General features: G+C 48.6%; 1 protein-coding gene across 1 annotated transcript; it reads right to left on the reverse strand.

Annotated features, from left to right (window-relative positions):
• Positions 1–4: 4 nt before the first annotated feature.
• Positions 5–27,995, reverse strand: NAGPA (N-acetylglucosamine-1-phosphodiester alpha-N-acetylglucosaminidase). Its single transcript, XM_052772562.1, has 12 exons — positions 27,868–27,995; positions 27,009–27,494; positions 11,766–11,905; positions 11,096–11,204; positions 10,649–10,777; positions 9,571–9,779; positions 8,384–8,431; positions 7,901–8,029; positions 6,609–6,740; positions 6,364–6,424; positions 5,462–5,707; positions 5–4,637 (listed from the first exon to the last, which is right to left on the reverse strand). The coding sequence occupies exons 1-11, from the start codon at positions 27,993–27,995 to the stop codon at positions 5,485–5,487; spliced, it is 1,794 nt and encodes a 597-aa protein (XP_052628522.1). The 3' UTR covers positions 5–4,637; positions 5,462–5,484.
• Positions 27,996–28,000: the final 5 nt, after the last annotated feature.

Below are 28,000 nucleotides of genomic sequence, written 5' to 3' on the forward strand. Positions count from 1 at the left end.
CTGATGATGTAGCAGGCAGGGTAGGGGTAACTTTATTAAAGAAATAAATGGCAATACAGCAAAACAGCAATACAGCGGAACGATAACAATCAAATACTTAAGTTCTTAACAGCAGTTCTCGATCGACTTGCAAAAATATATATAATATCAACAGACGTAAATAATGCTTTCTTTGATATAGAACATGCAATCTTTTCTTGCCGGGAACTTGAGATTCCCAATGCTTTTAACACTTTGTAATTGCCAGAATACCATTTTCCTCGCACACCCACAGGGAATTCCTTAAATTTAGTATTTTTGGCATTCGTTAGTTCTTGAATTTGGTCTTTAAGATGGCAATATTTCTTTACCTTTTCTGCTACCGTGTGTGACAATGATGTCAATTTACTTTCATATCGAATTGTCACATCAATAGCTATCGCCTGATCTCCCTTTATGAATACCAGATCAGGCTTATATATTTCATTTTGTTCATCTTTTAATATAGGCTCCTGGAACGCAATCCAGTCCTTCTTTTTGGCTTCAGTTATCGATATTTCACATAACTGATTATGTCTTTTGATGCTAGCATCTTGTAGTGTGGGGCAATACCCAATGATATAAGCACACGTCTCATTTTCCAATTTACAGTGTCAACAGGATTTTATTTGCGATTCCTGTCTCCCCCTTGCCAGGAATTCCCTGGTGGCATACACATTAGCTCTTAATTGCAGTGCAGTGAGGAGTTTTCTGTGAGGGATACCCCTATATTGTTCAATCCAATTGTTACTAATTTTATCTTTCTCAAAGTTGGTAATACCTCAGCCCTGGGACTGCAACTTGGTCCAATTTATAAATTTCTGGTTTTGCCAGTCACATGGTTTAGGAAAAATAATTTGGGGGGCTGATAGCTCCCATTCTGAAGCTGGTTCCTCTTCGCCTGCTTCCTTAGATGTTACCCTAATAGCACTTGGGTCCCCAATAGATGGTATTTTATTCTTGTCACCTCCAGCTGTTACCCATAGTTTTTCAAATTCTTTTTCAGTCCCCTCTTGTTTTACTATTGATCTTATTACTTCATCTGAGGACTGCGCAATCCTATGCAGTCTTTGAGCTTGTATACTGGGGATCAAATCTGAGAGTCTTGTGATGCCTAAACCTCCATCATGCTAGAAATAGAGTTTCAAATTGACTCCTAAAGCATCAGGAGAAGACCCAGCCTCATCCTCCCTGTGCTCTTTGAGGATTTCAGCTTCTTGTGGCTTGATTCTTACAGGGTTGGTCATGTCCCGTGGTGGTAACATTCATGTTTCCTGTGTTTCCCTTGGTTTGCTCTGGTTAAGAATCTCTTCCATTGCACTGGATTTTTTTTTTTTTTTTCAAATGTGGCATGTGCTGTTCTCCTCCCACCAGTAAAAGTTTTGGGTGTTCAACTCTTGTCAGTGAGGCACCTGGAACCTGGCACCCCGGCAGGTCTCTGAATGAGCCAGGAAGAGATGAAGGGCTGGTCCTATGGAGCACTCCCTCCAGCTGGCTCCAGGGATATCACAACCACAGTTTTTTCCTCTCGTTCCTTGGTAGTACCGCTCTCCTGCTCCACAAGACACTGCTGCACACATCTGTTTGGGAAGCATTTTGTGATCTCTCTCTTGTCAATTTTAAGCAGAACTGCCTGGGTTATTCCACCTACAAATTTACTTTGCTACCAATTTAAATGCTGCAATATAGGGGTTTTTTTTCCCCCCTTTTTTTCCCTGAATGTTAACATAGCAGGAGAAAGGGGGCAGCAGCCTGGATCTTGTGGCTGATGCTGCGCTGTGCTTTTTAAACCTGACTTTGTGAACTGCAGATACAAGAGAAGCAGAATACTTCTAAAACACCTTTTCCCCCTCTAAATGACATCGGCATGCTTTAGAAAATAAAACATGCAGTTGCCTTCACAGCAGCCTCTTATGAGTTGAGACTGGGAGGAGTTCTGGATTCTGGGTCCCTGGGAGCCACTCATCTCTCAGAAGCCTCTTAAGCCAGAACCTTGAAAAACAGACTCCAGTTTTGGGTGCTGAGCTAGTGATGCAGCAAGGCCCTCCCTGCTCCCCAGCAATATCATGGGAGCTGCTCCTCAGTGAAGTCACCGAGCTCAGGCTGTGTTCAGGTAACTAGCTGGGTACTTTAAAAAATAGCTCCTCAGTAGATTGGGGCTTTCCCCTGTTTCAAATACTCCATATGCAAAACACAATACCTACCTCAAAGAGCTGTTGCCATGTTTAATGTGTGATACAAGACCTCAAGAGCAAGGATGCTATGCTGTAGGTACAAAGTGTTGTGCCATTGTTTACAATTAAATATGGCCACATGTGAAACCTTTATTCTTAGTAATTTCTACAGGTTTTCCCCATCCTGCTGTTTACTGGCTTCTGTCCCAGTAGGATGGGGAAAGGCAAACATAGAGCACATCATCAGTGGGCACACACTGAAGGTGGATGTCAGACTAGACTTGGGGCAAAGCTGGAATGTAGCACCTGAGTCTTTTGGGCTAAACATCTTGCCACCTTTCAGCTTTGAAAAGGGCTTTTTTAACTGCTGTGGACAGAAGAGCTTAGCTTTGTGGAGGGACTGAGGGGGGGCTCTAGTCCAGGAAGGTGCAAAAAGCAGCAGTGCTGGCTGCTTTACCACTTCCATGTGCCATGGGTTAAGCTGGAAACTGGCACTCTAATGCACTCTCAGCAGGGAGGCACTGAGAGCTGTCTTGGCTGTTTCTCAGCTTCCTGTACTTGCTGTTGGGGGACGAGTGATCCTGGTTGTCATTATGTGAGGAAATTCTGAGCGACTGCAGTCACTTTGGCTGCGTAGATGGGTGTGCTGCGGAGTTTGATGCTGTCTCATTTGCTTCAGTCTTATGGTTGGCCAGTTTGGTTATATCAATCCCCTTTCAGCAACAGGAAAAAAACCCCAACTTTTAATAAGAATTTCTAATCCCAATTTGGTTTATTCATCAAAAAATTTTGAAAATGCCATAACCCAGTCATCTTAAATCTGTAATGCTTACTGCAACTCAGAATTGGTGGTAGGAAGGGGTGAGCCCAGCTGTCCACTCAACTCAGGTGTGAAGCTGCTATGTATTGATGCAGTGGCTAAGGCCAGCTGTACTAGAGTCAGAGGAATCCCTTATTTCAAAATGCATTTTACTAGCTCACACTTCTTTCGTACCTGCAATGTTTATCCTGTGAGCCAAATAATGCAAGAAACAGAGCTATTAGACTCTTAAGGACTAAAGTTGACAAGCATTTGTCAAAGATTCCTGCATGCTATTAGCTTTAATATTCTTCCAACATGTTTGTGATGATTCTTATACCTGATTATTTCTCTCTTAGAAGGCTAAATTGGAATCATGTGACATGCATTAGCTTTTAATGACATCAACATCTACTTCCAAGCTATTAGTTATGTATATAAGTTAAATGGGCATTAATTTTTTTCAGCAAGCACTTACTTTCTCTCTCTTGCAGCTGTCTTCATTTTTTTACATATTGAAGTCCTGATTTTTCTCAGCCAAAAGACCCCAAACATTCTTTAAAAGCACACTAGCAAAATGCAGAGTGCTTTGTAATGTGTTACTTGACAACAAATGTACTTATTTACAGTATTTGTAGGTTCTGGTAAGAGCTGTACATTTCTGTATGTTGGAAATAAAAAATCTCTAAAGAACATGTCTAATTGTTTGATGCAACTGTTCAAATTGTGGTAAACTGAAAATTTAATCACATGTGCTGCTGTCTTTACCCACAGAAATGGAGGTAAAGCTTGCTTGTATTCAGTTATTCCTACTTTTTAACTAAAATATTCTTTAATTTTTTCCTGTAGAACCAGCATTTTTTGTTTGTTTTCGTACCACAGAGCAGGCTGGTACAACATATCATCCTGTAGTGTAATTGGTTATTTAAAATAAAGAGGGCCCACTGGGTTCAAATGGCCAGCCAAGATTAACTGGAAAAGGATCACATCTTCATTCTACAACTGCATATTAAGAATTTGAGTTTCAGGCAGTTATCACTAAAAGACTTTATTCAAGTTTCAAATAGCCTTCTGTAAATAGTAGAAAAATAGAATCTTCTCTTTACAGATTGATTTGATGCTAACAGTGGCACAAAAAATTACATATCCTTGGAGAGGTAAAACTGGAGTGCATAAAAATGTTAATATTCAGGCTCAGACAGGCTTTAAACCCCCCCTTTGCAGCATTAGAGTAGCACATTAGAGGCTAGTTTTCCCTCACGTGGAAGCAAACTCACTTTTTTTTTTTTAAAGGTGTCATGCAAGGGTGTGTTCTAGTAAAAGGTCAGATTTCCAGCCGAGATGTTCAGGATCCTGGGTTGCCTGAAGCTCTTCCTGATGGAGGCACCAGCTTGCTGCTGGTGGCTGTTCCCTCTGACAAGGGAAGGGCAGTTCTAGCAGCAGTGAGCAAGGGCCACCACATGGACTGTCCCGCTGGGCTGATCAGGCTGGGGTAGGGTGAGCCCAGTCCCACGACTTGGTCCTGTTGTGCTGACCATGCCAGGCTGCTGCTGTCTCTTTTCTTCCCTTCCCTTCCCCAGGTGGGAGAGCTCCAGGCTGTGGTCCCTAAGTGGCAGCCCACACAGCTGAGCGGAGCACACCAGCTTCTGGGAGATATGAGAGAATGCAAGAATGAAATTTTTGAACTGACAAGGCTTTTTATGTTGCTGTACTGTAAGAACCTACCAAAAATGCAGTGCTCATCATGCACCTCTTCGACTACTTCTACGAATAAGTATTTGGTAAGAAAACACTGTGGCCCTCCAGTCAACACAGGTCAGGTGCAAGAAAGCCCCAACCCTGTGTGTCAGCCTTTGAGCCTACCACTGTGGCCAGGAGGAGGAATGCTGTGGTTTTATTGTGTACTGCACCCATTTCAAGATTTTAAACCAACTTTTTTTTTCAGTTTTCTGATAAAAGTCTGAGCTTACCAGGGAAGGGCAGACAGGTATAGACTACACCATCCTTAAGCCAGCTTCCTTAAGCCTAGCTTTATGCTAGGGGCAATTTATCTTGCATCTTAAAAATACTTACCACTGCTCAGGTGAGAAGGGACCTTTCTGAAGTGCCTACAGCTTACATTTCTCACCTGTTTCCCTCAAGTATTGGAGGGAACCAGCCCACTTCCTCTCCTGCTAGAGCAAAGGAATTCCATTATCCACCTGTGTGTGTGGAAGCTGGCCCCATGGCTTGTGCCCTGCATCCTCTCATGGCAACTAATTATGCAGTCCTGTTTGCTCCAGCCAGGGCAGCGGAGGAAGGCAGGGAAGCTAGCCATGTTCTCAGCAGGGCTGGGCCACAAGCAAGGCAGTTTCTTGGACTGAGGGATCTTGCTGCTGCTCTCAGGTTAGTCAGCAGTTTTATACTCTAGTCTGAATAGCCTCGGTAACAGTCAGTGCTGAGTGGCAGTACAAGGGGCAGAGCGAAATACCTCATCTCTTCTCATCTGGGACTCTACAGGAGTGCCTGGCTTTGGTCCTGAGTATCTTCTGTCTCGCAGGCAGCAGATGTGGAGGTGTGACTGGCTTCCCCATTCATCTCCCTCAGGGGGTGGTAGAGATAGTTGCCACTCTCATGGCGCCTCTCTGACCTGGCCTTGAGAAAAAGGCCTACGTTTCCCATGGTGCTAATTACCAGAAGCAGAGCCAAGACAGAGGTCATGAAGATCCAGGTTTTTCTGTCAGACAGAAGCAAAATCCACATAAGCAACATCTCTTGACCTGCTTTCACATGCTCCCAGCGTGCAAATGATTTCTCAAAGTTTGTACTCCCTTCTCTGACATCACAAGCTTGCGGTGAGAACATGCTCTGTGAAAGCCTTTGAAAGGCTGCTCCGGCAGCCAGAGCACATGGCTGTTTTTAGCTTTCCACTCCGTTAACAAGTGACCAGCTGTGCCTGCAGAGCGACTGTAGCTTCGCCAACACGACAGAAGCCATGTTCTGGTGTCAGAACTGCCCTCGTCCGTTTGTTGCCTATACAGTGCATCAGTGGGAGAGGAAAGGTGGCTCTTGTTTAACTGCGAGCTGCAGAGCACCAGGGTCAGAGCATCAACTGTCACTGGTGGGGGCTTCAGCTCAGCACTTGTCTTAAGGTGCTAAACGCTTAATCGTGCCTTCCCTATCCTCATCTTTCCTGTCATGAGAGCTGTAGGTGATACAACAAAGTCAGAACACAGATGCTTTGGGCAATGAAGCAGCAGGTCTCTAAGCTTCACTGACACACGGCCCTGCCACCCAGGAGGTGGTGTGAACAACTCCATCTCACAGCAAGCAATTGATGGCATGGACTCAGTGTGTACATATACATGTATATGACGAGTATTACACACTTACTCTGACAGAGAGAATTTTTCTTTGCTCCTTCCCTTACTCTGGGAAGCCAAACACCGCCCAGCTGGAAAACAAAGAATAGCGGGAAGAAAGGTAGTATTGGGGATGGTGTAAAATTCCACTAAAAAAGAGCAAGCTTAGGTAAGATGACAGCCAGCCAGAGCTGGTAACTAAGCAAACACAACATTATGCACTAAAGCTGTCATTCTAACTTTTTTTTAAGACACAACCACTGTAACCAGAGATACCTTTGTTTAACTGGTCCTGTACTGCCAATTCATAGGTGACATTGCAGCTGCCTGTCTCCCGGTCGCAGGGACACATGTGTTCACATGCACATTGCTTCTGGCAGTTTGGCCCATACCAGCCCATGGGACACTCTAGGGAATTGATTACAAAGAAGTCGGTCATTGTCAAAGCTCCACCTGGTTTGAAACCATCCAGCCTATGACTGCAGCTCCCCCCTGCCCCCAGCTCAACTGTGCCTGCTTGCCCAGCTGCACCAGCTCAGTGCCAGGAAGGATGGGCACACTCAGAGCTTTAGGAAAGGCTCAAACCTCACCTACATCTCACTGAGGTATTTGTGTTGCTTCTGTCACCACAGCAGTCTCTGGCCTTGTTGCTTCCAATGTGTTTTTCTTCCTGCCACATCTGAGCTACGGTCCTGCGGCTTGGGCTCATAAGCAAAGGTGGAGGGGGGGCAGCAGTGGCCAATTCCTAAAGGGAAGCAGTCAGGTCCCCAGGTTTCCTGCAGCCTGACATAGCTGTTCTGCCTGCCCACCCTGCTTCCTCCAGCCTGAATGCACCCAACTGTGAGTTAACTGCTATTATTTTGTTTACTTCACAGGGAAGATTTTGTAAAATAGGGATCAGGCTGGCTGGGTGTTCCTAGGCTGAGAACAAACCATGCACACCAGAAGTTTACACCCACACTGTAATTAACTTGTCCTGTCACCAGAGCAGGCTGTTCAGTCAGGTACACAGGGGGCCTCGAGCACTTCAGAAAAGCTGGAGCAGTTACACAATCAAGAACATCCCTAGCTCTGTTAGCACTAGCATGTGTACAGCCTGAGTTTGAAGGTCGTAAGCCAGAATGGCCCTTTGGAGCATTTCACACTCACTGACCCGGACCACGTGAAGCCCAGGCTGCAGGCAGGGCCTGGTGTGACACCCTCAAGCGAAGGATATTCAAGTACTCATGTTCTACACTCACGAGCTTGGGAAAGCAGCCCAGTTCTTTGGGGCAGAGACTAAACAGGCATCCACAATTTTCTAGTGATGAAGAAAACCCTTTCCTCTCTGCTCCTTCCTTTTCTTTTTAGCCAGTTTGGCTAGGACAGGCAAGCCCTTAAGAGCTGGGAGCTGGCAGGTTATGCTCCAGCTGTGAAGTTCAGGCCTGAGCCTGCCTGGCAGACTTCCTGCTTGCTTTGCCCAGAAGAGGTGGCCCAGATGTGACACAAAAGCCTCTCCCCAGGCCAAGAGGTGGCCCAGATGTGACACAAAAGCCTCTCCCCAGGCCGTTATTCAGAGCAGCCCTTACCTTGCTCACAGCTGGTGCCATAGTACCCAGCCGGGCAGGAACAGGCTCCATACACAGGGTCACATGAGCCACCATTCTGGCACTGGCATTTCTGGGTGCAAGCGTTCCCATAGAAACCACTAGCACAAGCTGCAGGAGACAAGCAGAGATCTCGTCAGGGCCCTCACTACAAAGGCAAGCAATCCCACCCCATGCTTATACCCCGGGAGTATTCACTGGCACAGGGAGTTCACAGCTGCTCAGAGAACAGAAGCAGAATAAGGAGCAAGGCCTTAAAGTGCTTCGCACCAAGCCAATCTTAAGATGCCCAGGCTCCGATTAACCTCACACTGACAAAAAGGAAAGCGCACCGTGTAGCCTTTCCTTTCACTGCTCCCTCTTGGGGAGCCACCCGCCACTGCAGGCTGCCAGCCATTAGGAAGTGGTTCACATTACCCTCTTGCTGGCTATGAAGAAGTGGAGCGGAGTGGAGATCAGCATTACCTTCACTGCAGTTGGTGCCAATCCAGCCAGCATCACACCGGCATCCAGCTGTGCAAACACACGCGAACAAGCATTAAGAGTAGAGAAAGACTTAGAAATAGCAGGAACTCAAAATTAGGAGCTTCTGCTTCTTGGGGTGCTCTCTTAACTCTCCCTGCCAGGGAACCCACAGAAGAGGAATCCTGAACTCACACACAGGTGAGGTTTAAATATGCACCCCCCTACAGCTGCCAAACACAGCAGAACCCCCTGCCGATGGGATTTCGAGAGATTAACTCTGGGTGAACTATTAGCAACCGCTGCATCCACTGAGCTCTGACCAGTCACTTCACTGGTGCAAACCTGACTGTGAGTTGAATCAGGGAGGTAGCACAGAAACAGGGCAACAGGACTGAGCAGGCACAGAGGAGCAGAAGTTACGTGGTGTACATTATGGCAGTCCCTAGATGCAAAATGAGTTTATGGAAGAGTAGCAACTGCATACTTGTAAAAATCATGAAGCAGGAGAGTCAAGTAAAGAATGAACATTAAGGGAAGGGGGCAGAACTCAGCTGCTCTGTCACACAGCGTAATACACTGCCCTTCCCATCAGCAGATTTACAAACAAACCGGGAGCACAGCCCCAGGGGCCAGAAAGAGAAACTGAGACACAGAGTTTGAAGTCAAGTCCTATTTACAGGTCCAGTTTCCAAATCTGAGTCCCAGCCTGGCCCCGCTGCTGTCTCCTAAAGGCAACATGTTCTGACCATCTCTGCTGCTGCTTCAGATGCTGGAGGGAAAGAGGAGAGCAGTTCCATACACCCAGAAGGTAAGACAAGGGCCAAGGCACACAGCACCTGCTGGCTTCCAGAGTCAGGGCATGGGCTGGCCAGACAATCAGCACTGGCAGCCCTACAAGGCTGGGATCCCGGGCCCGGGGAGCCTCGCCAAAGGGTACTGCTCTCTGCAGTGAAGGAAGCGGCTACTGCTGGTGCCAGTTCATGTGAGATGCACTCCTTCACACCAGAGTGGGAATGGACTTTGTGAACCGGCCAGGACTGCACACAGCGATGCGCTGAGGTGCCTTGCAGGCAGGTAAGTGATATTCCCCATGTATACACTGCCCGGATTGTGCTTCCCCTAGAGCTACCCACGAGCACCCACTGGCATCTCCATGTTAGAAGCCTTTGCACACCACAGTGACTTACAGTCGGTGCAGATGCCGTGCAGGCTGCAGTTGGAAGGGCCACAGTCCAAGATGTCACAGGCTGGACCTCTCCAGAAGTCCTCAGTGCAGTGGCACTCCCCTTCCATGCAGTTCCCGTGACCGCTGCAGTCTGCAGGTTCGCAGGCAGGCTCATGGATACACATTATGGTCGAGATGCTCCGAGGGCAACGCCACATGTTGTCAAAGGAGCTGGGGACAGAAGACGGGTCCCATAAGGCGTGCAAGCACTGTGCTGCTCCCAGCCCTACGTGAAACCAGTTGATCTAATGCACAAATTTTCATCCTGATTCACACTGGCAAACAAGAACATTAATAATGGGAAAATATAAACATAATACTAGATTTGAGTCAATGTTTTAACTAAGTGTTAACTCCTAATGGATAGGAGTCATTTCAAACATGGAATTACAGAAAGCAACATGCAAAGTCTCCCTTTAAGCAGTCCCAGCTTCCCTTAACTTGGGCGTTCAACATGCCTTTTCTTGAATGTTATTTGCTTTGACATAAGTGACGTCATTGCAGTTATAGCAATGCCTGCCTTTCAACTGTCAGACTGCAAACTGAATTTTAAATCCTTTCATGTTTACAGTCAGAAATGACTAAAAAGCTAAATTTAAAGTAAAATATTCTTTAGGTTCCTTCACGTAAGGCAGGGCAGGGTCTCTAAGTCAGTGTTTCTCTTTCATAATAAAAAGCTGTTGACAGATCTCTGCTAATTCCTGTGAATGTGCAGCTCTGACTCTCCCAGTCTAAGAGCTGTTTCCTTATCTGATTCCCACATCAAGCCACTCAGTGATGTCGAACAGCTTTGCTGCATGTCTGAAAACAGCTAAACTTTAATCCTGGATGACTAAGTGGAAAAAACATGTAGTCACTAAATCGCTTTAAATTTTAGAGTCACTCTCTCTCTCAAAATTTGTCGCTTGCCTTTACATTGTGATCTCCCAGCAATGCAGACTGACTCCCTTGCAGAACAGAAGGGTAGGACTGAGCTCTGCAAGCTAACAGGAGCTGCGTGGTTACTTGTGCAGCCCTGGACATGGGCTGCCAGCACCTACCAGTGCTCAGACGGATAGCTTGCAAGGGTCCCATTTAAGACCAGCGTTGCAGACCCTCCACCATCCAGGTTGATAGCATTGACAACTCCCTGATGCTTCAGAAATTCAGCCATTTCCCAGAGGTTGACTCTGCAAAAGCAAAGTTGTTCATTGCTCATTCATGCTATTTGACTTCAAAGAAACTGCTATGCTAGAAGCTTGGTCCCTCACCTCAGTGGAAGGGGGGAAGCTCTCCCACCCCAGGTATGCTGACTTGCTGCCTGGAGGCTGCCTTAGCCTTTTCTGGCTCTGACCAAACAGTGGTGTGGTCAACCGACCTCTTGAGCTCTGCCAGTCTCTGCCTTAAAATATATTACTGGGAGCCACAGAGTCCCTCCAGGTCCAGTGACAGAATTTAAAGACCGATCTTGCACCTGCCCCAAGACCTTACCACAACCCTAGCCTTACCCTCTGGATTCTGTCTGTCCATCCACATGAACCAAGACCAGTTGCCCCTGACTGTCGTGTCCAACTGCGGTCCTGGCTGATATCACATTGATGAACTTGTCAAAGGTTCCTGTGCAGGAGAGGGAATAATTCACACACCATCTGGGTGACAGAACTGGCTGTTTAGACACATCTGTCTGCAAAACAGCTCCCAGCAAGGAGCTCATCTAAATTGAAACACAATGAGAACAGAGTTCAGGTTCCTCTTGTTCATCCAAGCCCATCTAGGAATAACATTTCCAGAAGCACTCATGTTAAGGTTTTTGTCTGGCACAGGCACGAAGAAGGGGATTCAGAAGCCCTCAGTTTAAAAATCCTGTAAGAGGCATCTGCTTTGAGTTTCTCTGGACAAGTATTAACACCCATCATGCCACCACTATTTACAGTCCTCAGTGAATTCTCTTCAACAACCTTGAACAGGTGAGTGCAGCCTCACCTTGCAGGCAGCCTATTTCTTGTACTGCGCTTGCCGCAGACTCGGGGTAAAGTAGCACAGAAGAAATTTGGACCTCTTGAGTGAGTAGCAAACTGCAACTAGACAATATAGTTTCCACTGCTACGCCCTCCTTCCAACAGCCCCATCAGATGGACAATCTATACCCAGGCTGAAGCTAGGCTTTACAATATTTACCTGTGGTTTGAATTTCACCACACTCAGCCATTTGACTCTGACTGATGTACACTTCTCCATCTCTTAGGAGCCAAACTACCCCACTCACAAGCTGCACAAAAGGGTTTGCTTGATCCAAGACATCTTCCTCAGACAGGTAACTAGGAAAGAGAGAGCAGGAGGGGTTACCCACAGTCACAGCAGTCTCATGTAAAAGCCTCTTCTGCTGCCAGCAGGCTCCAGAAGCAGGGAGAAGGGGAGAAGGTGGCTGAATGAAAGCTAGCTACATCTAAAACTAGAGGCCAAGCAGCGTGAAACATCACTTTAGCAGCCACAGTGGACCCTGTTCTCCGCTATTCTGCACAAAACCACTGTTAATGATGGTCCCAGGCCACTGTGCATGAAACAACTGCCAACGATGTGGCCAGTGGACCTGAGCCAGGATAATAAGGGCAGAGCCATTGCCAAATACTCAGGAGCTGTGGAAGCAGCTGTAACATCTTGTCAGCTTCCATTCTGCAAAACAGTGACACCAAACAGCTTTTGAGAGGGTTTTCAGCAACAGCATCCAGTCTGCCTACAGCTGCACTGAGGGGAAGACACTGCTGGATGCCACCTACTCCCCTCCGTCTGGGAAAGAGCTTCCTCTACTCTTCCAGACAGCACAACCTTTCACTGAATAGTCAGACAGTAAGAGGACTGTTCAGCAACCATTTCCATGATCAGGCATTGTGTGTCGCTGCAGAATGCTTCCCAAGGGATATTCTTCTCTCAAGAATTAGGGTGCTGAGTAACATCTGCCTCATCAGAACCTGATGCTAGGTGATGTTTGCAACTGATAGGAGAAGACAGCAGCAAAGGTTGGGGCTGAAGAGCTGTGCTTTCGCTGTAAGTTCTGCCAGTGGTTTTTGGTTTAAAACTGATTGCTCTATGTGCTCCAGACATGTCTTGTGGGAGCTGGATGCTCAACTTTTAGCTTTTCATTATCCATGACTGCAGCTGAACAAAGCTTCATGCTTTGTAGGAAAGTGTAATTGAAAATACCCGAATGGAAAAACATGCAAAAAGAAATCCCTGTACCCACGGGAAAGGAACACAAAGACAAAATGAACACAGCTGAAAATGGATCAAATTGCACAACAGCTTGAGCATGGACTAATCAACAGTCAGCTTTTAAAGCCTGCAATTATCCATCCTCAGTCCAGGTGGTAGAGGCAGCGTCTTTGCTAGGTGGGAGGTAACAATGTGCCCCAGTGCACCCTCCTGCTGCTTGTGATATAGTGTGAAAGGGCCAAATGTGAATTACTTTCCCCACTGCCCTGACAGCCCAAATTATTTACACCAAAACTATTTCTAGTGTCATGTTTTGGAAGCTGCAAAGACACCAAGCAGACAGCAGCTCACACAGTGCCCTGACTCCATTTAACATGGGAGATCTTGCTGGAGCAGGAGAGAAGCAGGGCAGAGCTGAGATTAAGGACTCAACGGCAACGTTGCAGCTGCTGTTGGTCCCCTCGGCAGAAGCCCCCTCATTAAAGGGGACATGTCACCAACTCCGCCAGCCCCTCTACCGTGTAAATTAGGGCTGTGGTTCTTAGGGCTGTGGTTCTCAGGGCTGTCAGGGAATGGCTGCACACTAAAGCCCGGGCTTGGTACAGTCATTTTGGCTTTGCTGAGGTCTGAGGGCACATGGGAGTGGGCTAACAGAAGGGTGGAGAATACAGCCAACAGATGCAGCAGGTTCCAGGCTGTTTCTCAGTCTTCTGAGGTGATCAGAAGGACCTCTGGGAACCCTTCTATGACCTTTAGGGTGCCTGCTGCTGTTGGGGAAGGGTAGCTACTGGGGGCCTTTACTTCCAGCAAGTACTAACAGTTCTGTCAGCTATTCCTCATCAAAGGGTGCTTTGAGCTTTTGTCTCCAGCTGATTAGGGAGTGTCACACCAGGCTGAGACCACAGCTCCCAAGAGTCAAAGAGATGTTGCAGCTCATGTGGTGGGGAGCTGGAATTTCTGTAGAGGGCAGTGCGTGTGGACAGCTCTGGTGACACACCACAGGGCACAGTCTCCAGCACCAACTTCTGCAGCTATCTCTAGTACAGCAGACACCTCAATTCAGCTTGAGCTGTGGAGGGAGAAGGCAGTGCTCCAGCTCTCAGGCTGCAGGGATACCTGTGCCTCTCGCTGAAGCTGATGGTGGGAAATGGTGTCCTAGTGCATGCTGGCTGAGGAGCTACGCTGCTGCGACAAGGAGCTACAGGAGGAGGTCTGCACACTGCACAGCAGCAGGGATGATGAGAAAGAGATGGACAGATCTTTCCTAATAGCCTGCAGAAACAAAATCCTGAACCCCACAACACCCAGAAGAAGAACCCAGGACCTGCTTGCTGGGGTGGCAATTCCTGTGATGATGAAGGCTGGAAGACTGTGAACTCTGGCACCAGGAGGGAGCTCTTCCTCCACCCAGGTTCAGTGCCCTGGCAGCAGGCAAGGGGCTGGCAGCTCTGTGAAATAAAGTGTCTGTGTTGGCTGAACCTGAACCCTGCAGCAGCACCAGAGGAGGTGGGTGAGTGATAGGTGGAAGCTCCCTGCTGCGGGTGTATTGGTTTTGTGTGGCAAGGTTTTGGTAGCGGGTGGGGTTACAGGGGTGGCTTCTGTAAGAAGCTGCTGGAAGCTTCCCCTGTGTTCGACAGAGCCCATACCAGCCGGCTCTAAGACAGACCCGCCGCCGGCCAAGGCCGAGCCAATCAGCGATAGTGGTAACGCCTCTGTGATAACATTTTTAAGAAGGAAAAAAGTTGGGACAGCGGGATTTCGGCAGCCGGAGAGAGGAGTGAGAACATGTAAGAGAAACAACCCTGCGGACACCAAGGTCAGTGAAGAAGGAGGAGGAGGAGATGCTCCAGGCGCCGGAGCAGAGATTCCCCTGCAGCCCGTGGTGAAGACCATGGTGAGGCAGGCTGTCCCCCTGCAGTCCATGGAGGTCCACGGTGGAGCAGATATCCACCTGCAGCCCGTGGAGGACCCCACGCCGGAGCAGGTGGGTTCCCGAAGGAGGCTGTGACCCCGTGGGAACCCCGCGCTGGAGCAGGCTCCTGGCAGGACCTGCGGATCTGTGGAGAGAGGAGCCCACGGAGCAGGTTTTCTGGCAGGACTTGTGACCCCGTGGGGGGCCCACGCTGGAGCAGTCTGTGCCTGAAGGACTGCACACCGTGGAAAGGACCCATGCTGGAGCAGTTCGTGAAGAACTGCAGCCCGTGGGAAGGACCCACGTTGGAGAAGTTCGTGGAGGACTGTCTCCCGTGGGTGGGACCCCACGCTGGAGCAGGGGAAGAGTGTGATGAGTCCTCCCCCTGAGGAAGATGAAGCGGCAGAAAAATAACGTGTGATGAACTGACCGTAAACCCCATCCCCGTCCCCCTGTGCCGCTGGGGGGGTGGTAGAGAATCCGGGAGTGAAGTTGTGCCCGGGAAGAAGGGAGGGGTGGAGGGAAGGTGTTCTGAGATTTGGTTTTATTTCTCATTACCCTACTCCGGTTGATTTGTAATAAATCAAGTTAATTTTTCCCCAAACTGAGTCTGTTTTGCCCGTGACGGTAATTGGTGAGTGATCTCTCCTATCCTTATCTCGACCCACAAGCTCTTTGTTATATTTTCTCTCCCCTGTCCAGTTGAGAAGGAGGGGGAGTGATAGAACAGCTCTGGTGGGCACCTGGCATCCAGCCAGGGTTAACCCTTCACAGCGGGGCAGAGAGGCCCCCATTTGCTAGCCTGTCTAGTGACGTTTGCTGGGGGCTCAGATCTGGGATGTTGTGGGGAGACTGCTGAGACTTCTCCAGCCCCCAGACTGCTATCCCCTGCTGCTCTTCCACGCGGGCACCAACAGCACTGCCAGGGGAAACTAGGAGTGTACCAAGAGCAACTGCATAGCTCTGGGGGTGATAGCCAAGGGCGGCCCAGGTGGTCCTCTCCTCAATCCTGCTGGTGAGGAGGAAGGGTTTGAGAAGCAGTAGATGGAGTCTGTGGGTCACTGTGCAGTAGCACGGCTCATGTTGACAATAGGAATTTGCTTTTTACAAAGCTAGAACCCTCTCTGAGGACTGACTGGCAGAGATGGCATCCACATGACCAAGTGAGGCAAAAGTAACTTCTGTAGAGGCAATCTGGTGCGGAAAGCTTTAAACCAGGCAAGCAACAGGAGGGAAATAATCACCCACAGTCAAGTGAGGAAGTGGTAGACCAGGCTGGCAAGTGAAGGTTACAGGGCCACATGGACAAGAGAACATGAAACAACAAAGTATTAACAAAAGGTGAGCGCACCATATGCACACAAATAAGGAAGTGGTGAGGGGACTCATGGGGAAGCTTTTGCCCTGGAAAATCAGTGGGTGTCTATGGGAAGTTGTACAGTAACGCAAGCAGTATAAGCACAAACAGGAGGAATCAGAGGTCTGTGCAGCTGCAGGGCTACAACCTCACTGGGATCATGCAGACATGGTGGGACAGTGCATGTGACTGGAATGCTGCAATGGATGGATACAGGCTCTTAGGAAGAGCCTGTACCCAAGGAGGGTGGTGGGAGAAGTGGGAAGCAGCTGCCCTTTACATGAGACAGCAGCAGGAATGCCTGGAGGAGAGGCAGTGGGGTAGTCCTGTATGTTAGGGAATGTATTGATTGTCTAGAGCTTAATGATGGTGATGATAGGGTTGAGTGGTTTGGAGTAAGATTCAGAGGGAAGGCCAACAAGGCAGATATCATGGTGGGAGTCTGTTGTAGACCACCCAACTGGGATGAAGACGCAGATGAAATATTCTGTAAGCAGCTGGGAGAAGTCTCACAATCGCTAGCCCTTGTTCTCATGGGGGACTTCAACTTACCAAATGTCTGCTGGAAATACAATACAGTGGAGAGGAAACGGTCCAGGAGGTTCCTGGACTGCGTGGAAGATAACTTCCTGACACAGCTGGTGAGGGAGCCAACTAGGGAAGGCACCCCGCTGGACCTCTTGTTTGTGAACAGAGAAGGACTTGTGGGTGATGTGATGGTTAGAGGCTGTCTTGGGCACAGTGATCATGAAATTGTAAGTTTTCAATTCCTGGAGAAGTAAGGAGGGGGTCAGCAGAACTGCTACCTTGGACTTCTGGAGGACAGACTTTGGCCTGTTTAGGATTGGTTGACAGAGTCCCTTGGTCCTGAAGGGCAAAGGAGTCCAGGAAGGCTGGACGTTCTTCAAGAAGAAAATCTTAAAGGCGCAGGAGCAGGCAGTCCCCATGTGCCAAAAGACGAGCCGGCAGGGAAGAAGACCGGCCTGGCTGAACAGAGAGCTTTGGCTGGAACTTGGGGAAAAAAGGAGAGTTTATGATCTTTGGAAGAAGAGGCAGGCAACCCAGGAGGACTACAAAAATGTCATGAAGTTATGCAGGGAGAGAATTAGAAGGGCCAAAGCCCACCTAGAACTTAATCTGGCTACTGCCATAAAAGACAGTAAAAAACGTTTCTATAAATACATGAGCAACAAAAGGAGGGCTAAGGAGAATTTCCATCCTTTAATGGATGCAGGGGGAAACAGTGACAAAGGATGAGGAAAAGGATGAGGTATTTCTTTGCCTCAGTCTTTAATAGTAAGACCAGTTGTTCTCCAAGTACCCAGCACCCTGAGCTGGAAGACAGGGAGCAGAATGAAGACCCCATAATCCAAGGGGAAATGGTTAGCGACCTGCTGCACCACTTAGACACACACAAGTCTATGGGGCCAGATGGGATCCACCCAAGGGTACTGAGGGAGCTGACAGAAGTGCTCACCAAGCCACTTCCCATCATTTATCAGCAGTCCTGGCTAACTGGGGAGGTCCCAGTTGACTGGAAGTTAGCAGATATAACGCCAATCTACAAGAAGGGCTGGAAGGATCCAGGGAACCACAGGCCTGTCACTCTGAACTTGGTGCTGGGGAAGGTTATGGAGCAGATCAGCTTGAGTGCCATCACGTGGCATGTACAGGACAACCAGGCAATCAGGCCCAGTCAGCATGGGTTTGTGAAAGGCAGGTCCTGCTTGACTAACCTGATCTCCTTCTATGGCAAGGTGACCCACTTAGTAGATGAGGGAAAGGCTGCAGATGTTGTTTACCTGGACTTTAGTAAAGCTTTTGACACCGTTTCCTACTGCATTCTCCTGGAGAAACTGGCTGTGCATGGCTTAGATGGGTGTACTCTTTGCTGGGTAAAAAACTGGCTGAGTTGTGGTGAATGGAGTTAAATCCAGTTGGCAGCCAGTTACAAGTGGTGTTCCCCAGGGCTCACTACTGGGGGCAGTTCTGTTTAATATCTTTATCAATGATCTGGACGAGGGGATCGAGTACACCCTCAGTAAGTTTGCAGACAACACCAAGCTGGGCAGGAGTGTTATCTGCTGGAGGGTAGGAAGGCTCTACAGAGGGATCTGGACAGGCTGGATTGATGGGCCAAGGCCAACTGTATGAGGTTCAACAAGGATCAGTGCTGGGTCCTGCACTTCAGTCACAACAACCCCATGCAGCTCTACAGGCTTGGGGAAGAGTGGCTGGAAAGCTGCCTGGTGGAAAAGGACGCGGGGGTGTTGGTTGATAGCCGGCTGAATATGAGCCCGCAGTGTGCCCAGGTGGCCAAGAAGGCCAACGGCATCCTGGCCCGTATCAGAAATAGTGTGGCCAGCAGGAGCAGGGAAGTGATGGTCCGTCCCCCTGTACTTGGCACTGGTGAGGATGCACGTCGAATACCATGTTCAGTGTTGGGCCCCTCACTACAAGAAAGACACTGAGGTGCTGGAGTGTGTCCAAAGGAGGGCAACGAAGCTGGTGGAGGGTCCAGAGCACAAGTCTTACGAGGAGCAGCTGAGGGAACGGGGGTTGGTTAGTCTGGAGAAAAGGAGGCTAAGGGGAGACCTTATCGCTCTCTACAACTACCTGAAAGGAGGTTGTAGCGAGGTGGGGGTCAGTCTCTTTTCCCAGATAACAAGCGATAGGACAAGAGGAAATGGCCTCAAGTTGCGCCAGGGGAGGTTTAGATTGGATATTAGGAAAAAATTCTTCACCGAAAGGGTTGTCAAGCATTGGAACAGGCTGCCCAGGGAAATAGTTGAGTCACCATCCCTGGAGGGATTTAAAAGACGTGTAGGTGTGGTGCTTAGGGACGTGCTTTAGTGGTGGTTGGCAGTGCTAGGTTAACGGTTGGACCTGATGGTCTTAAAGGTCTTTTCCAACTTAAATGATTCTATGATTCTGCCTAGGCACTGACCACAAGGTAACTGAGGGCTTATGGGATAGGATTAGAGCTCTGGCAGATCAGTGTGGGTGACATCATGGTGGATCTCTGCCACAGACTGCCTGGTTGAGAAATAGTAGATAAGCCTTTCAGAAAACTGGAAAGAGCCTCATGTTCACAGGCCCTGGCACTTATGGGGGACTTTAACTCTCCTGGTACCTGCTGAAAGGGTGTCCTGTTTTCGGCTGGCATAGAGTTCATTTTCTTCTTAGTAGCTGGTACAGCATGCTTTGGATTTACTGTGACAATAATGTTGATAACACACGGATGTTTTAGTTGCCGCTAAGTAGCACTTATCCTAAGTAAGTTAAGCATTTTTCAGTGTCCCATGCTCTGCCAGCAAGCAAGTGCACAAGAAGCTGGGAGGGAGCATGGCCAGGACAACTGATCCAAACTAGCCAAAGGGATATTCCACACCATAGAACGTCACACTCAGTATATAAACTGGGGGGAGTTGGCTGGGGCAGGGGTGAATTGCTGCTCGGGCTTCAGTCAGCGGGTGGTTAGCAATTGTATTGTGCATCACTTGTCTTTTCTTGGGTTTTATTTTTCTCTCTTTTTTTTTATATATTCCTTTTCATTATTATATTTGTTATTATTACATTTTATTTTACTTTAGTTAGTACACCATTCTTATCTCAACCCACGAGTTTTACTTCTTTTTTTTTTGATTCTCCTCCCCATCCCACTGGGAGGGGGGAGGAGGGAGTGAGTGAGCGGCTGCATTGGTGCTTAGTTGCTGACTGGCCTTAAACCACAACAGTCCTTTTTGGTGCCCAATGTGGGGCTCGAAGGGTTGAGATAACAACCGATCTGACCAGAGCATGTTAAAACAAATTTGTTATAAGCATTCATTATATTAGTTTAATAGTCGCTGGTCACAATGTTGATTTATTGGCTCTTAAGAGTTGTCACACTCATTCTGAGTTATGTTATGTATCACCTTACCTGTGCTGCTGCTTATCATCCGTGGGAGGTGGATTAAGGTTTTCACTTTGTTGTACTATGTAACACTGATTTATGGTACGATAAAATTATCCGTCATGGGACTAATCTGGTATTTGTACTCAGTTTGCTGTTATCTCTGTACTTCGGGAGCCATCTATCGGAAACTATTAATAATTACATCCTTTACCTTTTCTCCACGGAGAGCCAACCTATGGGGTAGACGCCTTCCTTCACCTTCCTCTTCTCCTCCAGTCTAATTACAACAATGTTTGAGAATTTTTAATATCCTTGGAACGTTAAAACTAACATGGTCCTATTGCTAGGAACTAGCATGTTCCTGAATGTGGTTCAGGCCTTGTTTAAGGTTAAACAACTATTTAAGAGTATCTCCCAGATACCAGAGTGGCAGGGTGTGTGGAATACCATGGGCAAATGCCTAGGGCAGTGGGCACCTCCAGTGTTTTGGAACTTCACCTTTGAACAAGGGCAGAATCCTGAAAAACTAGTAGAACATTTGGAAAAAGTATGCTGTCACCCTGACAATTCCAGGGAGACACAAATCACTGCAATGTGCTGGGGCCTGGCCTGTGCCTACCGAGCCCTGTTCAACACTATTCAGTACCCTTAAGGGGAAGAGAAGGTCTCTGGATCTGAAAACAAAATGACAGGCTTTGTGGTTACTCCAACCCCTGTGACAGGCTCTGTAGCTGAACCAGAGAACCAACCCGTGCCAGTATCAGTCACCCCTGTAGAGAAGAAGAAATACTCAAAAAAAACCCCAGCTTGCTTAGCAAAGGATGAAGGTGAACCAGCATCATCACGAGAACAGGAGGAAGAGGCAGAACCAGAGATAATCACCCAATCCCTATCCCTGAGTGAGCTGCAAAAAGGCTTCAGCTGTCATCCAGGCAAGCACATTATCACCTGGCTGCTCCAATGCTGGGATAATGGAGCCAGTAGCTTGGAATTAGAGGGTAGGGAAGCCAAGTAGCTGGGATCCCTTTCTAGGGAAGGGGGCACTGACAAAGTGACTGGGAAAAAGACACAAGGCCTCAGCCTCCAGAGGCGACTTCTGTCAGGCATGAGGGAAAGGTATCCCTTCAAGGAAGATGTTGTATGTCATCCAAGCAAGTGGACTACCATGGAGAAAAGTATCTAGTACCTGAGGGAATTAGCTGTGCAGGAGATGGTTTATAATGATCCGGACAATGCGCAGTTACCCACAGATCCAGACAAAGTCCAATGCACACAACCCATGTGGTGGAAGTTTACACGGAGCGCACCATCCTCATATGCCAAGTTGTTGGCAGTAATGGACTGGAAAGATGAAGAGGGACCAATGCTGGATGAATTGGCCAGCCGACTCCGGCAATACGAAGAAAGTCTCTCTTCCTCCCTCATCTCAGCTGTGGAGAAACTGCCAGACATACTAATCGAGAAACTGTCCTGAGAGTTCCAGTGATTTGAGGGCAAGTTCTGCCTCCCACATGTACAGACCAGTATCTCAGCTATTAGGAATAAGTGTCCCTCTGCTCAAGAGAGAGGACATAAAGGTACACCACGGGGTACCCTGTGGTCTCACCTGTGTGAACATGGAGAGGATATGATGAAGTGGGATGGAAAACTACCTTGGCCGTAGATGCACGGGTATGTGAATCGCAAGGAAAAACAATCACAAATGAGGGTTCTTCCAGGAAAATCGCTGCTCCAGTCTCTGGTGGGCAGTGTGAGCAGTGTGCCAGACAGAGTGGAAGGGCTGATCTTACTCCTGATCCTATGAGAAGGAATTCTAATCCATTTTTACAAGAAGTGAGTGGAGAATCCTATGACTAGGACTAGAGGGGCCCTGCCTCCAGCTAGGTGGAGGAGAGGGACAACCAGGTTTACTGGACTGTGTGGATTTGATGGCCTGGCACATCAGACCCACAGGAGTACAAGGCTCTAGCAGACACTGGTGCACAATGCACCCTAAAGCCATCAAGCTACAAAGGGGTAGAACCCATTTGTATTTCTGGGGTGACAGGGGGATCCCAACAGCTAACTGTATTGGAGGCTGAAATAAGCCTAACTGGGAATGAGTGGCAAAAACACCCCATTGTGACTGGCCCAGAGGCCCCCTGCATCCTTGGCATAGACTACCTCAGGAGAGGGTATTTCAAGGACCCAGAAGGGTACCAGTGGGCCTTTGGTATAGCTGCCTTGGAGGAAATTAAACAGGTTGTCCACCCTGCCCAGTCTCTCGAAGGACCCTTCTGTTGTGGGGTTGCTGAGGGCTGAAGAACGGGTGCCAACTGCTACCATAATGGTGCGCTGGTGGCAATATCGCACCAACCAAGACTCCCTGATTCCCATCCATACGCTGATTCGTCAACTGGAGAGCCAAAGAGCGATCAGCAGGACTTGCTCGTCTTTTAACAGCCCCATATGGCCAGTGCAAAAGTCTAATGGAGACTAACAGTAGGCTATTGTGGCTTGAATGAAGTCATGCCACTCCTGTATGCTGCTGTGCCAGACATACTAGAACATCAATATGAACTAGGGTCAAAGGCAGCCAAGTGGTATGCCACAATTGATATAGCTAATGTGTTTTTCTCAATCCCTCTTGCAGCAGTGTTGGCCACAGTTTGCTTTCACCTGGAGGGGCGTCCAGTACCCTTGGAATCAACTGCCCCAGGGGTGGAAACACAGCCCCGCCATTTGCCAGGGACTGATCCAGACTGCACTGGAAAAGGGTGAAACTCTGGAACACCTGCAATACATTGATGACATCATTGTATAGGGCAACACAGCAGAAAAAGTTTTTGAGAAAGGGAATAAAATAATCCAAACTCTCCTGAAAGCTGGTTTTGCCATAAAACAAACTAAGGTTAAGGGACCTGCACAGGAGATCCAGTTTTTAGGATTTAGGAATAAAATGGCAAGATAAATGTCGTCACATCCCAATGAATGTGATCAACAAAATAGCAGCTATGTCTCCACTGACTAGTAAAAAGGAAACACAAGCTTTCTTAGGCAATGTGGGCTTTTGGAGGATGCATATTCCAAATTACAGTCTCATTGTACGCCCTCTCTATCAAGTGACTTGGAAGAAGGATTTTAAATGGAGCCCTGAGGAACAACAAGCCTTTGAACAAATTAAATGGGAGATTGTTCATGCAGTAGTCCTTGGGCCAGTCTGGGCAGGACAAGATGTTAAAAACGTGCTCTACACTGCAGCTGGGGAGAATGGCCCCACCTGGAGCCTCTGGCAGAAAGCAGTGGGGGACACCCGAGGCCAACCCCTAGGGTTTTGGAGTCAGGGTTATTGAGGATCTAAGGCCCACTATACTCCAACTGAAAAGAAGATACTAGCAGCATATGAAGGAGTTTGAGGTGCCTCGGAAGTGGTTGGTACTGAAACACAGCTCCTCTTAGCACCCTGACTGCCAGTTCTGGGCTGGATGTTCAAAGGGAGTGTCTCCTCTACGCATCATGCAACTGATGCTACATGGAGTGAGTGAGTTGCAGTGATCACACGCCAGACTCAGATAGGAAACCACAGTTGCCCAGGAACTCTAAAAGTGATCATGGACTGGCCAGAAGGCAAAGATTTTGGAATATCATCAGAGGAGGAGGTTGACGGGTGCTGAAGAGGTCCAACTGTATAATAAACTGCCAGAAAATGAGAAGCAATATGCCCTGTTCACTGATAGGTCCTGTCACATTGTGGGAAAACATGGAGGTGGAAAGCTGCTGTATGGAGTCCTATATGACAAGTTGCAGAAACTGCTGAGAGAGAACGTGAATTGAGTCAGTTTGCAGAGGTGAAAGCCAAACAGTTAGCTTGATATTGCTGAATGAGAAAAATGGCCAATACCTTATCTCTATACTGACTCACGGATGGTGGCAAATGCCCTGTGGAGGTGGTTGCAGCAATGGAAGCAGAGCAACTGGCAGTGCAGAGGTAAAGCCATCTGGGCTGCCGCACTGTGGCAAGATATTGCATCCTGGCTAGAGAAGCTAGTGGTAAAAGTATGTCACATAAATGCTCATGTACCCAAGAGTCGGGCCACTGAAGAATGTCAAAACAATCAATAGGTAGACAAGGCTGCTAAGATTAAAGTGGCTCACGTAGATCTGGATTGGCAACATAAGGGCAACATATTTATGGCTCGGTGGGTCCATGACACCTCAGGCCATCAGAGAAGAGATGCAGCATATAGATGGGCTCATGATCAAGGGGTGGACTTGACCACAGATACTATTGCACAAATTATTCATGAATGTGAAACGTGCTGCAGTTAAGCAAGCCAAGCAGTTAAAGCCTCTGTGGTATGGAGGACAATGGCTGAAATAGAAATATGCGGGGGCCTGGCAGATTGACTGTATCGCATGCTCACAAACCCGCCAAGGCAAGCACCATGTGCTCACAATGGTGGAAGCAATCACTGTGTCCTGGTTTTTGGCTGGGGTAGAGTTAATTCTTTCTAGTAGCTGGTATAGTGTTATGTTTTGGATTTAGTATGAAAAGAATGTTGATAACACACTGATGTTTTCAGTTGTTGCTAAGTAATGTTTAGTCTAAAGTCAAGGATTTTTCAGCTTCTTATGCCCAGCCAGCAAGAAGGCTGGAGGGGCACAAGAAGTTGGGAGGGGACACAGCCAGGGCAGCTGACCCAAACTGGCCAAGGTGAGCGAGCGGCTGCGTGCTGCTTAGTTGCTGGTTGGGGTTAAACCACGACACACCGGATGGCTGGAAACATATCCCGTGCCTCATGCCACCGCCCGGAACACTATCCTGGGCCTTGAAAAGCAAGTCTTATGGCGAATGGTACCCCAGAAAAAATTGAGTTGGACAACGGGACTCATTCTCGAAACAACCTCATAGACAGCTGGGCCAAAGAGCACAGCATTGAGTGGGTATATCACAACCCCTATCATGCACCAGCCTCCGGGAAAGTCAAACAATACAATGGACTGTTAAAGACTACATTGAAAGCAATGGGTGGTGGGACCTTCAAATATTGGGACACACATCTAGCAAAAGCCCCACCTGGTTAGTCAACACCAGAGGACCTGCCAATCGGGCTGACCCTGCCCCATCAGAACTTTTACGTACCGTAGAAGGGGATGAACTCCCCGTAGCGCACACAGAAAATATGTTAGGGAAGACAGTCTGGGTTAGTCCTGCCTCAGGCAAATGCAAACCCATTCATAGGATTGTTTTTGCTCAAGGACTTTGGTGGATGATACAGAAAGATGGGGAAATCCGATGTGTGCCTCAAGGGGATTTGATTTTAGGTGAGAATGGCCAATAGATTAAATTGTATGATGTTGATTGCTATATAATCCTGCCACTGTATGTCATCATTATTATAATTGTTAAATGCTATATCAATGGTAGTACAATAAGAATCACTTAGATTAATGAAGAATGAACTTTGATAAAACTGAGCAAAGCACAGCAGTGATGGAACCAGGACTGACTGCACACAACGATCCAACATTACACACCATCCTCCTGCTGTGACCGTTGTCACCCACCTGCTGCACCACACCAAAGCCCGATCCTGTTCTGCTGACTGAGCAGACTTTGCACCTTCCCGCCTGCCCAGAGAGATTGTTATGACGGATGGAACCCAAAGTCATGGACTGAATGAACTCAACAGACATTTTATAGAGATGGCCCATACACTGCAGAAATGATATCTGTGTGTATGTATTATAAGAGAGGAAAAGTGGTGGTGATTAATTGGAAATGTATTGGAAAGTGTGGGATCTGGGCATGACATAAATGATATAGAATAAGGGGTGGATATTGTCCTGTTTTCGGCTGGCATAGAGTTCATTTTCTTCTTAGTAGCTGGTACAGCATGCTTTGGATTTACTGTGACAATAATGTTGATAACACACGGATGTTTTAGTTGCCGCTAAGTAGCACTTATCCTAAGTAAGTTAAGCATTTTTCAGTGTCCCATGCTCTGCCAGCAAGCAAGTGCACAAGAAGCTGGGAGGGAGCATGGCCAGGACAACTGATCCAAACTAGCCAAAGGGATATTCCACACCATAGAACGTCACACTCAGTATATAAACTGGGGGGAGTTGGCTGGGGCAGGGGTGAATTGCTGCTCGGGCTTCAGTCAGCGGGTGGTTAGCAATTGTATTGTGCATCACTTGTCTTTTCTTGGGTTTTATTTTTCTCTCTTTTTTTTTATATATTCCTTTTCATTATTATATTTGTTATTATTACATTTTATTTTACTTTAGTTAGTACACCATTCTTATCTCAACCCACGAGTTTTACTTCTTTTTTTTTTGATTCTCCTCCCCATCCCACTGGGAGGGAGGAGGAGTGAGCAAGCAGCTGCATGGTACTTAGTCGCTGGTTGGGCTTAAACCATGACAAAGGGCAACACAGCAGAGCGCAGGCAGTCCAGGAGATGCCTGGATTTCTACTTAGCAGTAAGAAACTTAACGTAAGACAAACTTTTCTACTGTAAAGGGTGGTCAATCACAGGAACAGGTTTACCCAGAGAGGTTGTGGAGCCTCCATTTTTGAAGATGTTCAAAACCCAACTCGACATGGCCCTGAGCAACCTGCTCCAACAACACCTGAGCAGGGTGTTGGACAAGGCACCTCCAGAGGTCCCTTCCAACCCCAGTGTTTCTGTGCTGCAGCCTGAGCAGTTACATAGTCCACCCTGCCTCTCCTCTGTGGGGAATACAAAGACCTCTCCCCCTTCTACCATAATCAAGGGTACCTGTTGCATGTTGGGAGAGGAGACACAGGAACTTAAGCAGATAGAGATCATCAGATAACTCACCCAGCTTCTCTTCATGCTGGGACAAAAAGCTAATGGCCAAAGAGATAGCTCAATGGGCTACAGGTAGGACATCCCTAATTTCAGCATTCAAAGCCTGCTTCTACTCTAATTGGGAGAGGCCAAGGAGGCAGTGCCTGGGCAGTGCTTCCTGCCTCGGCGATGACTACCAGTCTTCAGGGAGGAGAAACCGCTCTCCAAACAACCCCCAAGTTCTTACCCGAACACCATGGTGCCATCCTTCCGGATGCCAAACTGAGCATTTTGCAGGCCTCCAGAGTTTTTCACCAGCTTTCCATCACTCACAACGTTCCCAAGACACTCTCCGGTTCCCATGTCAAAGTACCCGCCGTTCTGGGCCACGAGACACTTCCCGAGCTTTGCAGTCTCTTCCACGGGGGCTCTGCGTTGAGCCTGGCAGCCTCCCACACCGCCCGGCTCTAGCACAGAGAAGGTCCTCAGGGGGTTCCTCACAAAAGTGAAGTGGCCATAGACCACCTTGCGGTCCTTGCCCTCCGGGGGGATGTAAGAAACGAACGTCCTGGTGGTAGCCACTGGGCCGCCCGTCCTGTTGTCGCTGGGCCAAGTTTCGTGTGTTACGTTGCCGTACCTGAGAGGCTGACAGTCTCTGACATACCTGTGGTTGTGCCGCGGGCCGTGCTGGGAGGGGAAATAGGGCTGCAGCAGAGGGTCGCTGGGGGGGCTCCTGCAATGAGAAGATCCGTTTGCCCCAAGGCTGCCCTGGCAGAGCCCGTCTGCAACCCTGAGTGCTGGGACACGAGCTGCTCGCCTCGGGGAAGGACTCACCGACGTCCCGGGCCCTGCTTCCCCCCTCCCCCCGGGCAGTCCCCGGTACCGCTGTATCCCACCCCGGCTTAAGGGGGGGCTGTCTCGCTTAGTAGCCGCACCACCAAGCCGACCTCGGGGCACCGGCTCGGCGGCGCCCGGCCAGAGCCCCAGGAGCGAGAGCGGAGCGGCGCTAGGGGCCGGGAAGGGACCCCCGGAGCCCTCTTCCCTCTGCCGCCCGCACCGGGCCGGCAGGGCTGGCACCGCCCCCGGCACCCCCCGCGGACACTCACCCGCCGCCGCGCGCCGCCTGCAGCCAGCCGAACGCCGCCAGCGCGGCGGCCACCACCGCCCGCCCCGCCGGCACCGGCGGCCGCCGCCGCCCCCCGCCCGCGGCCCCCGCCGCTCTGGAAGCCGCCATCTTGG

This window comes from Harpia harpyja, chromosome 21 (assembly GCF_026419915.1).
Source record: "Harpia harpyja isolate bHarHar1 chromosome 21, bHarHar1 primary haplotype, whole genome shotgun sequence".
Lineage (NCBI taxonomy): Eukaryota > Metazoa > Chordata > Aves > Accipitriformes > Accipitridae > Harpia > Harpia harpyja.